This window comes from Pogoniulus pusillus, chromosome 21 (genome assembly GCF_015220805.1).
Source record: "Pogoniulus pusillus isolate bPogPus1 chromosome 21, bPogPus1.pri, whole genome shotgun sequence".
Taxonomy (NCBI): Eukaryota; Metazoa; Chordata; class Aves; order Piciformes; family Lybiidae; genus Pogoniulus; species Pogoniulus pusillus.
The window spans coordinates 8,282,427-8,295,461 of record NC_087284.1 but is presented as its reverse complement, the minus strand read 5'-3'; the positions used below and the strand labels follow the sequence as shown (position 1 = coordinate 8,295,461).

At 41.0% G+C, this 13,035-nt stretch overlaps 1 protein-coding gene across 3 annotated transcripts in view; it reads right to left on the bottom strand.

Annotated features, from left to right (window-relative positions):
* The window catches only part of CDH20 (cadherin 20), a 283,902-nt gene that overhangs the window by 28,066 nt on the left and 242,801 nt on the right, over positions 1–13,035 (bottom strand). For all 3 annotated transcript variants that reach the window (XM_064160836.1, XM_064160834.1, XM_064160835.1), the window contains one exon: positions 4,694–5,060. In XM_064160836.1, coding sequence (XP_064016906.1) covers positions 4,694–5,060 — 367 coding nt within the window. The remainder of the gene's footprint in view (positions 1–4,693; positions 5,061–13,035) is intronic.

The window sequence follows — 13,035 nt, the reverse complement described above, 5'->3', positions numbered from 1 at the left end:
ATGGAAGAGCTACTTCGTAACTGTTGATTCAGAAATCAACTAAGTTTGGTTTTCTTTCCAGTGAAAATGTTAACATCAGAATTAGGCCAGATCTTCATCTTCAGGAAGTTATTGCTGAACAGTAGGGAAAGCAAGGGAAGGGAAGCAGCCAGAAACATCAGACTGTGTCCATGTCAGGCTATAGAGATGAGAGAAAGCTCAGATTTTCTAGGAAATTAGCAAATGAATTTATTGCATGACTGCTAATTAGTTCTGAGCAGCCACAGATAGCTGTGAAGGAAAGAGAAGTAAAAGCAGTGCTAATTATAATTTAAACCAGAAAACCAATCATCGTGGAGGCTATCAATTCTGTTAAACACCTGAAACACTGGAGTGACTATGAAAATACAAACAGATCATTTCATTTCATTCACACTATGAAGGTGTGAGTATGCTCACACTCCAGTGCTTTAGAGGAAAACAGCAGAAGACCAGTGCTTGGAGATGGTGTTTGTTCACTCTCAAAAGACAGGAAGGCAATTAGACTTGAGGTGCAATAATCAGAATGGGATTTTCAAGAATAGTTCAGGTGTGAATGCTGTTTCCCAGTGTGATTATCATTTTAAGAGATGGATAAAGCATAGATAAATATTTTTTTTAGAAGTGGTCAAAGTGGGCTGGATTCAGTTAAGCACATTATTAAACACACAGGTGAGCTAATTATCTCAAGAAATATGGTCAGAATTAGATGTGTGTTTAATGCTTTGGTGAGCTCAAAGGACATATAGGAATAATTGTGGAGGATGTGGCCAAATAGAAGTAAATATTTGCACTGCAGAAAAAAAACCTTGGAGTAATAAACTGACTATATGAACACAGGATTGGTAGGATTTGAGGAAAGAATCCAAACAGAAATTGACCATTAATGTGGAATACCAGAAATCAAACACAAATCATTTGATTACCCACTATTCTCTCAAGAAGGAAATAAGAAACACAATCTCTGAGCTATTTAAAAACACACTGAAAACTACAGAACTTTTATCATCGGAAGAAGTTTTACAGGGATGTGGACAAATTGCCTTATCTGACCTAAGCATTTCTAATGCCGGTGGATCAGCTCTGTTTCAGGTCCCATTGAGTTGAGAGGTGAAAGACCTTTTCCTCTGCTAACAGGTCTTGTTGGAAGACAATTACTCTTTGGCAGTTGCTTGTATAACCTTTTTTCTATGTAAAGCCAAAAAGTACAGAAGATAGAATACTGCCAGACGTCAACAAATCTGAAAGAATTTGGTGTCTGAAAGGAGTTCACACCATTGCTCACACCAACCCCAAGATCAGGATGCTGCAGTGTGAGGTGTAGGTGGAAGTCACTCGCTTGGTAAGGTAATTGAGTTTCAAGCAGGCTATTTTATGGATGGTGCAGTAACTTGTTTTGCTATGTGGCTGACAGAAATAGGCATTTTTTGGTACTTTCTCCTCCATATTAAGGAATGGAATATGGGAGGAATACAGCCGGTAACTCCCGAAAAATTGCTCATTGTGTCAACCCGGACTGTTTCTTTTGATAAGGGTAGTACAATAGGTTAAGGAGGCCACATGTACATCTGAACGGCACATTTCCCCACAAAGGGCATGCAGAAGAGGGCAGCTCTGCTAACCAGACTGTGACTCCATCCTTGACATGCTCCCTCTTCTCTGCCTCCAGGAAGGTAGCACCTGCAGACAAATTCTGCAAGGATTTGTGAGTTAGCTTGGTTGATCTACAGTGTTAGTCTGCAGAAAGGATGCATTTGATTCACTCATACAGCTGTTTTAGTTCAAATTACTCTTTCCTTTGAAACAGGACTAGGAAGTCTCTGACATGGCAAAGTGGTGAAGTTTGTCCCCAGTTCAATTACTGAGCAGTTTAAGCTGGCAGGTGAATGTGGAAAATACCTACTGTAACAAATGGCTTCAGTATTATTAGCCAATAATGGCTACCTAGGAAATTTGAAGTCTTGTATTTGTCTGTGACAGGAACAGGAACACTCTGGAGGCTTAAGTACTTCAAATAAGGATCATGAACACTGGCCAAAAGCTGCAGACTTCACTCCAGGAAGTTTCATTTCCCTGTCCGAAAGATTTTTTGCACCTTGCTTTACAGTTACATAGTTAAGTACATTTTTAATAGCAGCCTTGAAAATTGTATCAGACAAGCCGGGACTTTGTTCAACACCAAGTACTTTTTGGGTTGTTCCAGTCATACATAGCTAGCCAGAAACAGCTATACAAGAGGATGAGAAGAACCTGTCTCTTACGGGAAGTCTTTGGGATGTGAATATAACTGGATCTATGCTGTGCACTCTTTCTCCTTCTGACATGCGCTTGCAATGTGCAGATGGGACAAAACCAAAGCTTGGATAGCAGGACGCTTCTGACTGCCATGGGTGGTATCAGTTAGAAGAGGCTATGGCTGGCCAGGCATTAAGACCCAAAACTATTTGAAGGGTTGGTACTAGCAGCAGACTAGGAGTCCTTTTGCACCTTGATCTTGCTCTGTTTTACGCCTTCTAGAGCTAATTTTGACTCAGCCTGGGGTGACTTGGGCTGAAAAATTTCTGACATGCCAGAAAAATTAATTCACCCCACAGTCTATTCCTTCTGGCCCCTTTCCTAAGGATCTTTAAGACACAGTCAGCATGAACACAAGCAGAGTGATGAACTGTGGTGGGCTGCAGCTTCTTCTGAGAGCCTATGCCTTTGGCTGTACAAGAGAAGGGAAAGCTTTTCTGCCATGGCAGCCCCCACTGCATTCATTCCACCACATGGCCAGCTGCACACACTTCAGGGATGGGAGAAAATTACATGTTTGACCCGCAGAGGCTCATTTTGGTACAGAGTTTCCTTGTATCTGGTCTCATGGAGGAGTGAAGAGTAATGAGGCTTCCAGAGAGAGCCAGTCATGTCATCTCAGCAGTGAATGAGGCTAATTTGCTCTATTGACCATGGGAGCTAATCAGTCCTTGCACATCCCTGTGCTAATACAGCCATGGAATAAAGGATCCTGGAGAGACCTCACACATGGGAACTTGGCTTTTGTGTGATGGACACAGACTATGAAGAGTCATCTCCACAATGGCAGAGCATTGCAACAGCACCAAGTTTTTCTGCTTCTAATGACACCAAATAAAACAGGTTTCTTCCACTACTTGTTTAACCTAAAGTTCAGCTCACAGTTCCAATATGGAGCCATTTCAGATGAAACTACGTGAAATAGCATGTCTAGCCCTTATTCCAAAGATGGGAATTGCATAAAAACTAGTATTAATTTCTCTAATCAATAGAGATATCAAGAGCTGAAAAGCCATGTGCAGAGATGAATGAAGACTAATGAGGTCTCATTTGGCAGCAATCACTAGTAATGCCATTGCTGTGGGAGGAAGGAGAGCATATCTTGCTGACAGTTACATATGGATAAATGAGGAGGAGGTCTTTTGAAGCCCATGGATTCATTTTGATTTATGCTGGTGTGACTGAGGGCATAGTTTAGCTCCACGGGGTTACAGAATGATAAATACAACTTCAAAATGGGCCTCTGTATAAGTGGGTTTTTTTTCCCCTGCCAAAAGCTCAGTCCTTTAATTTGGAAGAAAAGAAGGAACCTTGATAACTTAAAAATAAGCAATGTAATATGAAATAATTGATTTTCTGACATATTTTCTTAGTTCTTAATTTTTCCTATCTTCCTATATGCAGCCTGCACTCATCATAACAGCAGCTGGTATTCTAGGCATGTAAAATGTAATTGTATTGTTCAAACACTCAAGCACACTCCCTTCTTCCTAAATTCTGACGCCTTGGTGTAGGCTAGAAGCAAACTTGGTTCTCACCATAAACCGTACTTAGAACTATGCAGAGTGTTTAAAACCAGCTAGAAAAAGAAGGATGGTTAGAGTGGAGTAGGTTGTGATGGCAGAGGTTACCAGTCTGCATTCCATCAGCTTGTTCCTCAAGAGCTATAGAAAAGTGAATGCAAAATACTACCAAGTAGCCAAGGGGTGAGCTTAGGGGGATACATTTTACACATATCTGTACTGATGTGTAAGCTCTCAGGGCATAAGCAATCCAAAAATATGACCCTTCATGGTTGGATTTAATGAACCGTCTCTCTACCCTTCTAAATCTGGAGTAACTTCTTTGCAGTCCACAGAATTAACCTGTAGTCTGCCTAGGATAAGAAAGAAGATAGTCTGGTCCTAGAGATTTGCAGAAAGCAAAAATTGAAATGTCAGTTTTCAAGAGAAATTGGCTATTTGACTGTGGATTTCAGCTTCCAGCTGACTTGATCACAGACAGAAGTACAATCACAAACTATTCCTTTCTTTCCTAATCCTCCGATGTCAATACAACCTTGCTTTGCCTTGACATTGTAGGAGTCCCTGAAAGATCACTGCAGATTTTGTAACACTACCTCAATTACAGACGATGATTGATGCAGCAGATCTCTTTGAAATAAGCAAATATATGGACAGCTCCTTGAAACAGAAATTCTTCCCAAATCAAGGTGACACTGATCGAAAGCTCTTGGGAATAGAACTGAAATTAACATGGATAAATTTACTGCCACAAAGAAGGGAAAGGCACTTGGGGAAGCTTCTCCTGTTTCACCACAGTCTGCAGATACACAGATATAGATACGCTCTGCCAGATACTCTTCCCATCTGGGTCTTACCTTCCCAACATAGAGGGGGTCAGTTCCTGTGTACTCTTCCAGAACGAAGAACTGGTTCCACACCCAGCTCCGCTTCATACGCTGATGCAGCTTGTCTGACAGGTTGTCTTCTTGCCTTTCAGTGAGGGGCCTGGCACTTCCGGACAGCACAGTTGTAGTAAGATCCATCAGTCCCCAAAAATACAAGGAGATGCCAAGTCCAAACAAGTTCTTTGCATTGCTCATTCTACCTGAAGTCCACATCTGCATGCTAGAGGTGACCAAAAAGTCAAAACAGAATTCTTCAGTGCCTTGAGACGAAAGTAAGTCCTGTCTGTAATCTTTTGAACCGTCCAAGAGAAATCTTGGTTCTGGAAATGGCAATCTCCTGTAAAATTAAAGGAAATTCATATGAAGATTTATTTTTTCCCAAGGTAAAAGAGCTTTCTCAATAGGCAAATATACTCTAAAGTATTTAATCTTCTACATAAAAATACATTATCAGGATGCATATCTTCCAAAACCAGGAATGCCGTTGCCATGTAAGTTATGGAACTGAAGCCTTAGATGCAAAATCAGAGTTCAGTCAATAAGAAAGATTACTCTGCTTTTCTATCTTGGCTGTACGATATTGATTGACAGGAGTTAAGTGCATACTCTAGAAATACTTATGACCAGAAGTCCTTAGAGAACATTTTAAAACAGTTCACTCTGGAAATTGTAATAGCTGGTGAACACTTTATGACAACCATCTTTCTGTTTGGAAACGATGTCATTGCCATTACACACACATGTGCACACACACACCTATCTACATAATTCCTGATATTATTGCTACATTGCAAACCTTGAATATAATTTCTAGCACCTCCAACTTATTTCTAATTTAAATTATGTTTTCAACCTCTCTAATGCTTGAATTCAGGTTACACACTCTGCTGCCTCCTCTCTGAGGAGCTGATTGCTGTTACGAATGCATCATTTCCAGAATTTGAATGGTCAGTTAATCATTCCATAACCCACAGAGGGTTTTGCAGTGCTGATAGTCACATGCTATTGTGTGTATGTCCAAGCAAGTTGAGCTAACACATCTTTTCTCCACAAGCCTGAAAGACATGCTTAGGCAGAGGAATGCTGACCTCCATCAGAGAACACTTTCTCATCACTCTATGATCTTTTGTTGTCTTCAAGTTAGTTTCACTAGTGATTTCGCTACAGGCTAGGTATTGTAACAGACTTTACCCTTTTGCTGAGTTTAATGATCTGGTGCTGCACTCAAGTTAGTCTATCAAAACATTCCATACATCCTCTGTGGGCCTCATTTTTTGCCATTCTTTTTAAGGGCTCTTCTTTTTCTTTCCAGGACAAACAGACTCATTGGGAAAGGTCTATGGGGCTCTGAGGCTTAAGCAAGTAGTTCACACTTCATTTTACTGCTGTTCTATACTTAAGGCTTAATTAATCACTTAACTGGCAGAAATAAAATGTAGCAGGAGCTGTCTGTAAAATATTTCTAATTGAAATATTTGAAATATTTAAAAATCATTAAAAAATACAATATTTTGAAGTGAAGACTGAGACAATGCAATGTTTTCAACAGAGAAGAGTATTTGAACATTTCCCAGAAACCAAGCTGGTACAGCTGGAGGACTGGGTATACTTAGAAGTCTCCTGAAATGAAAATGCAGAATTTCATCCAAAGGTAACCTGAAATCTAAAGAAAACAGCTTAAGTCTAGAATACCTGTCCACAGGTGAAGAAAAGACAACTTAAGTATTGCAGACTAATTTCTACACAAAATAATATTTCCAAGTACAAAGCCCCACAGGAATATGGGTACACAGTGCTGTTAGTCTGCATAGCTGCAGCAAACAACAGATCCTTTACATGGAAAGGTTTACAAGCTAAGGCTCAACAGATACAAAACCAGAACAAACTAAGCACAGAATGTAGAATCAGTCAGGGTTGGAAGGGACCACAAGGATCACCTAGATCCAACTCCCCTGCCATGGTAAATCTCTCTGAACCCCTCTGTTGAAGAGGAACAGGGAACAGCCTGAAGAAGTCTAGTGCAGAACAATAAAGATGACAAAAGGAGTGGAAGGCTGTGGGAGCAGGGTCACTTTAGCTTGGAAGAGAGGAGGCTGAGAGGTGACCTCATCAGAATTTCTAAATATGTGAAGGGCAATGTCAGGAGGATGGACCCAGGCTCCTCTCAGCAATGTCCAATGATAGGACAAGAGGCAGTGAGTGCAAGCTGGAGCATAGGTTCCACATGAACATTGGGAGTGCAACAGAATGCTGGAACAGGCTGTCCAAAAGAGGTTGTGGAGTCTCCTTCACTGGAGACATTCAAAACCCACATGGATGTGCTCCTGGATGACCTGCCCTGGGCACACCTAGGTGACCCTGCTCTGGCAAGGGTGTTGGATTAAACAATCTTTTGAGGTCCTTCCCAACTCCTAATGTTCTGTCATTCTGTGAAAGCTAAGACCTACTGATTGTTTAGGCACTGACTATGAAATAAGCTAGAGCTCATTCTCTGCAAAACCAAAGAATGGGGATCTACCTAAGCAGTACAAGCCCAGAAGGACCACAATAATCTCTGCTTGTCTGTCACTTCACGACAAGCTGACAGCTATTTGTGAAAGGCAAGGATAAAGCTCAGCCTGCTGGATATCCATGATCAAAGGAGTCTAAAAGTTGCCTGTGTGTAGTGCTTGCCGCTCTGTCCTGTGAATTCTTAGCTGCCAACTGCCAATACACATTTACCACTAGGGAAGAGAGGCTGAAGTCCTTTCCACATGATAGGTATGCCCACTTTGCTCTTTCTCGGCAAAGTCAAGGGAGCATTACTGACAATCCATATTTTGCTAACAAGTAAACATGGAGAAGGGCCTCTCACCATCCCTCAACAGGATTTGAGGGAACCCAGCACTGCCTCTGCTATGCAACAGGAAGGGAAAGTGGAGGCAGTCTGTGATCGAGTAGCTAAGGTCCTGCTTAGAGTTTTTACTTAAAAAAATTCCATCTCCTATACAAGTCAGTTACTTTTTTTATGTAACAAAAAAAAAAAAAAAAAAAAAAAAAAAGAAAAAGAAAAAGAGAGAAGTGATATCACATGATGGAACCAACCTGTGGCAACAAAAAGCATGTTTGTACGTGAACTTCCAAGCCACAGATTCAAAACTAATGCTGCCAGGTATCTCCTGCAATAAAGTTCAGACAAGGATCAACAGCACTCAGGCAGGGGAGTATCAAGACATTGTTAAAAAGACCTGCAGAGATACCTAACAGTTGTATCTGATCATCAGATTGCTTTTTCTGCACATGTGCATTGTATCAGCAGAGTAAGTAGAAGCAGCAAAATAAAGGTCAAGAGAAAGGACACAAATGCTTCAGGCTCTCTGTACTAACAACTTTTGTCATTCGAATGTCACTTGACATAGCAGTGCAGTTCTGTGAGGAACCCTTCTTGAAAACAGTGTGCAGCTCAGTGACCCCCAGAAGCAACATCTCTAGGAGCATTTCCTATTCCCCATACAATCTATGGCAACTATCAGGAGACTTGCCATTATGTAAAGCTGACTCTCATAAAAGGATGTTCCTTTCCTGTGTAGGAGTTAATTCCTCCACTTAATGCCAGTCCATGGTCATATATCATTGCAGGAACGGAGGAAAGCACTAGTGTTGAGATGACACTGACTTTTTTTGTTAATACCAGAGTTTTGGTGTTGCATGCTGTCTACATTTAGCCCATACCTGGGGCTGACCTATAGCAGTTAGTCTGACAGTCTGATGACCCCTCCCCCCAGTAGAAATGGGAGATCAGAAAAAGGAGAGAAGGGCTGAAATGAAGGAAAACTTAACAAAACAACAACAATGATAGCGACCCAAAATAAAGTATACAAACTTATGCTCTGGCTAGCAAAGATACAGCAGTCACTATACAGGAAGGCATTCACCAAGAGCACACAGCAGAGAAGGGTCAAGAAGAACTTGAGCAGGAAACTCAGAAACAGACCTACACGCTTCTCTCCTCAGCAGACTTCCTCCTTTATACTGAGTGTGGTGTTCATGGTATGGGATAGATCTGTATCCAACTCAAGTCAGATGTCCTGGCTGACTCAAAGCTGCTCATGGCCTGCAGGCTATGGCTGGCCTATGATTCTCTTCCAGCAAACCCAGGACACATGCCTTTGCAAAACTGAGCAAGCAGCCTTGCACTCATTACATTTTACTTCTTGCCTAAAGGCAAGTTACTACTATTAATAATAGTGTTTAATCAAGAATGGTTCTTCAATCTCTGAGACTGAAGGAGAATGAGATTCCCCCTCCCCACCCTCAGGTCCTCAGATGATATTAATAGAATGACAATGACCTTTGTTAACTTCTGTCCTGAGGTGCTGCTGATCTCTCTGCAGCTCTTTTCCTGCAGCTTCACTAACTCCAGGTGTGTACTACTGACCTCCAGATCCACAAGGCTTACTGGCCAGGCAGGTACTCAGAAGTGTAAAAATCACTCATGTGTATCTGGGGTTTGAATCGTATGATAGCACAAGTGATGGCTAAATCTTTCAGATGTCCTCATCAGCTGAACGTGATGAATGAGGTCACTTAGATTGTGGCATGTGCTAGCTTGGTGGAATCTCTTAGGTTTAAGGGCACCACAGTAGGTTTTGATGCAGATGTAGGTTTCAAGGTGGTGTTTTTTTCTGCCTCAGGCTGGAGTAGTTCCTCACAAGGAGACAGTTAGTCCAGTTATAAAAGAAGGTGATTGTTGGCATGAATAAGTGAGGTGGAACTGAACATTTAATGATTTCTTAATGCAAGTTGTTTCTTGGGAGCCCTTCAAAACGAGTCCTTAAGGGCATCTGCAAGGATGGAATTTATTGCGCCTGTGCCTGACACTTGAAATACATTACAGAAACCTGCTTCATGGGTCAGCATGGGGATGTGCAAATGGCTTTGAAGACAGTAAAGAGAGAGAAATCTTGTTTTCCTTGCTCACACACGCAAGATATTGAGCCCAAGAAGACTGCCTGACTGCATGAGATTCCTGCAGTGGGTATTTTCTTTTTCAAGAACAATTTGAATGTTTCAGAACCCCAGTGTTGGGGGTTGGAAGGGACCATCCAGTCCAACTTCTCTGCTAAAGCAGAGTTACCCACAGCACCCAGTTTGTTACCCAGAGTTGGGTACTCTTTTCTAACAGGCTTAGCTGCACCTGCGCAGTTTAAATCCTTGCCTCAAAGTGAATGCCTTTTCTTGCTCCTGCTTTTGTGTTTATAAGATCAGTTGGTTAAGGTACTTTCTCTATTCTTGCCTTGAAAACATTGCTAAAAATCCTTTTCCTTGTCATTCAACAGTTACAAATATGGCTTTTGGCTTCCTAAGGAACCATGAAGCTCTGACTGAACTTTGTGCAGCTGGTGGTCTGTATCAGGTACAAAGAAGCTACCTAATTGTTCTACGTAAGAGTCACAGTAATACATTTTCCACAAATGCAAGTACAGATTTCTTTTAGCCCATATTCTGCATAAAAGTAGGCATATTCCAAATGTGAGCTACTCTTCACCCTCTAATTTAAAAATAAAACCCTCCCTAGTATATATTTGTATTGTAATTAAACTATGTGTAATTGAATATCTAATTATAAGCAAACATGAGAAAGAAAAAGGAAATATCTGCAACAACCAACTTCTAACATTTCTTGCAAGTGACCCATTTATCTTGTTAATTCTGAAGAGAATAGCATTTCCAAAGAAGGGATAAAAATATTAATAGTGGATGACCATATGGGCATGATGAGTTCCACCAGGACTGAAATGTATTGTATTCAATAAACATTTTCATAAATGCTAAAGATTTTATAGTCAGAAAGCTCAGACTTGAAAAGGTTTATACACACACTTAGTATTCATCATGTTAAGCAAATGCTCTCCCAGAAAATCAGCAGACTATTTGCATTCACGAAATTAATTACTTGCTTGTATCTTTTGTTCCTGGTCCTTCCAATAGATTTTGCTGGTCCTACAGACCTCAGTGCATCCCATGTAGGCACACTGCCTGTGTGAAAGTAATTCTTCCTCATAGAATCAGCCAGGTTGGAAGAGACCTCCAGGATCACCCAGTCCAACCTATCACCCAGCCCTATCCAGTCAACTAGACCATGTCACAATTCATTTGCAGAAGACTTACTACATTGAGAAAGCAGGCGTGGGGGGGAAGAAAGAGGCAGTCATTTTTAAATTCTCTCCTCCACATTCCCTGCATATAAATGCACAAATACATGTGATATATCTTATATATATTTCTTATTAGCACATATGCTGCACTAGCATTATTTCTGTGGTTAATAACACAATTCAAGAGTTTTACCTCCACTCTTTTCCCAAAAAACCCTAACAGCCCAGTAATGATGTTAAGAGGAAGAAATTAAATTTGAGAGAATTCGCCAAGTGACCTATTTACTTTGTTCCTTGAATTTCTTGTGATAGTTTCACTCACAACAAGGGCATGCGAGTACTGCAGTTTTTTACCCTCCATTAAACGGATTATCCTTTTATGTTTTCACAGATTACTTCTTAGGTTTCCCATACCTTCAGCTGCTCACAGCTTTGTCATAAAATACCTTTACAGTAACCCCAGAGGAGGGCCAGTGATAAAAAAGTGCAAGCTATATTCTCCACAAGGCAGACCACCTGGAAGCGGTGCCTAACATCAGCCTCCAGGGATGGAGGCTCCAGTGAGCCAGGATCAGAAATGAAATCTCTTAAGCAATTCATGCTATACTTGTCTCATTTTAGAAATCGTAATGCTTGCACAGCTAAGTTAGCTCTGTCTAAATAAGCTTTTGGATTACAGTCCTAAATGGTTTTGTACTACTTCCAGAAGTTCATCTGTTTTATCTCTGGCCCAGGCTAGCGCTACTGTCATTATTACTTATTCTTCTATTTACTAGGCAAGTGTAAAGGGAAAAATCTAGAAGCATTTTTTACTTTTCTTGAAAAATAAACTGGTCCTAAGCATGTATTTTTATTTTTCCTTCATTGTATTGAGATCTTTATGAATACAATGGAACTTGACAACATACCATATGGTGCATAAACATTAACTCAGAATGCAATCCATTGTTGTAAAATTACATCCACAGACCAGTCAAAAATCTCTCCTGGGACTCATCAGTGAACTAATTTTTCTCAAGATCTGAAGTCCTTCAAAGCTGCAGAGTGGCTGCAGAATGAAGTTCCACAGAATGACAGAGGGAGTCCCATTGTATAAATCCCAGCTCTGTGGTTATAGATGCACAGGAAGATCAAAAAGAACGAAACACACACGTACAATCACAACCAAACATTTCCAAATAAAATGATGCTCATAACTTACACCAGGGGAGAATCTGATCCCTGGATTTTACTCAGCATGAAGTACTGTAAATACTGTTGTAGAGGAGCGGACCTGAAGCGCAAGAGGGTTTCAAAAGCTTCATGCTGGTCTACATAATACTGCTGAAGTCAGCCTCAGTTGGAACTAAGTGAAGTGTTGGAAATAAATGCCAGATAAAACAACCCTGATTCAATCAAGGATGGGAAAAAAACCCCACAAAAATCATACTAATTGAGATTTTATTAATAAGGACAAATTCCTTACAGTCTTCCAAGCACTTTTTCCATGCTGTCAAGAAAAACCTGGTACAAATGACTCAAAGCTACGCTTAGATGTTGATGTAAACTGTGATAACCCCTTGCAAGCCTGCACTTTCAAAAAAAGACATAAAGCCTGTCCTGTCCCCCAAAGCATGACTTTTCTTTCTCACTTTGCTGCTGAAGCAGGAGCCTTTGCTCAGACCTATCTCAAGGCTCACTAAGCAGTATGGGTAAAAACTATAGTTTCCTGCCAAGAATGAGAAGGGTAGGTGGGAAGGATACAATTTCCTGTGCTATCAAAATGGGAGATGGAGAAGGATGAGTCAGGTGTGGGATGAAGTCCTGATGCGTGTTAGAGAGTCAGAGTTTCTGTGAAGGTGCTGAGAGGGTGAACAGTGCTGTGACCTCTCTGCAAGCTGAGAGGTCAGCAGGAATAATGCTTAAGGATGTAGCCTGCTGCTCTAGGCACTGGAACTTATACCCTGAACAGGACCTACTCACACCTGTTACAAGACCCTGAGAAAAAAAATGTACCAGTGCTTTCCCTCTGCTCATGTCCCTTCCCCTCTTTCAGATCTTGAGCAGATATTCTGCCTCACTTGCCATTACCCTGCAATGGGATAAAACCAGTTCCTGTTGCTAACCTGGAACGCAGCTGTCTGTCTGGGCCAGACAGAAGTAATAGGTCTTCCCATTTATGAAGATCAAAAATAA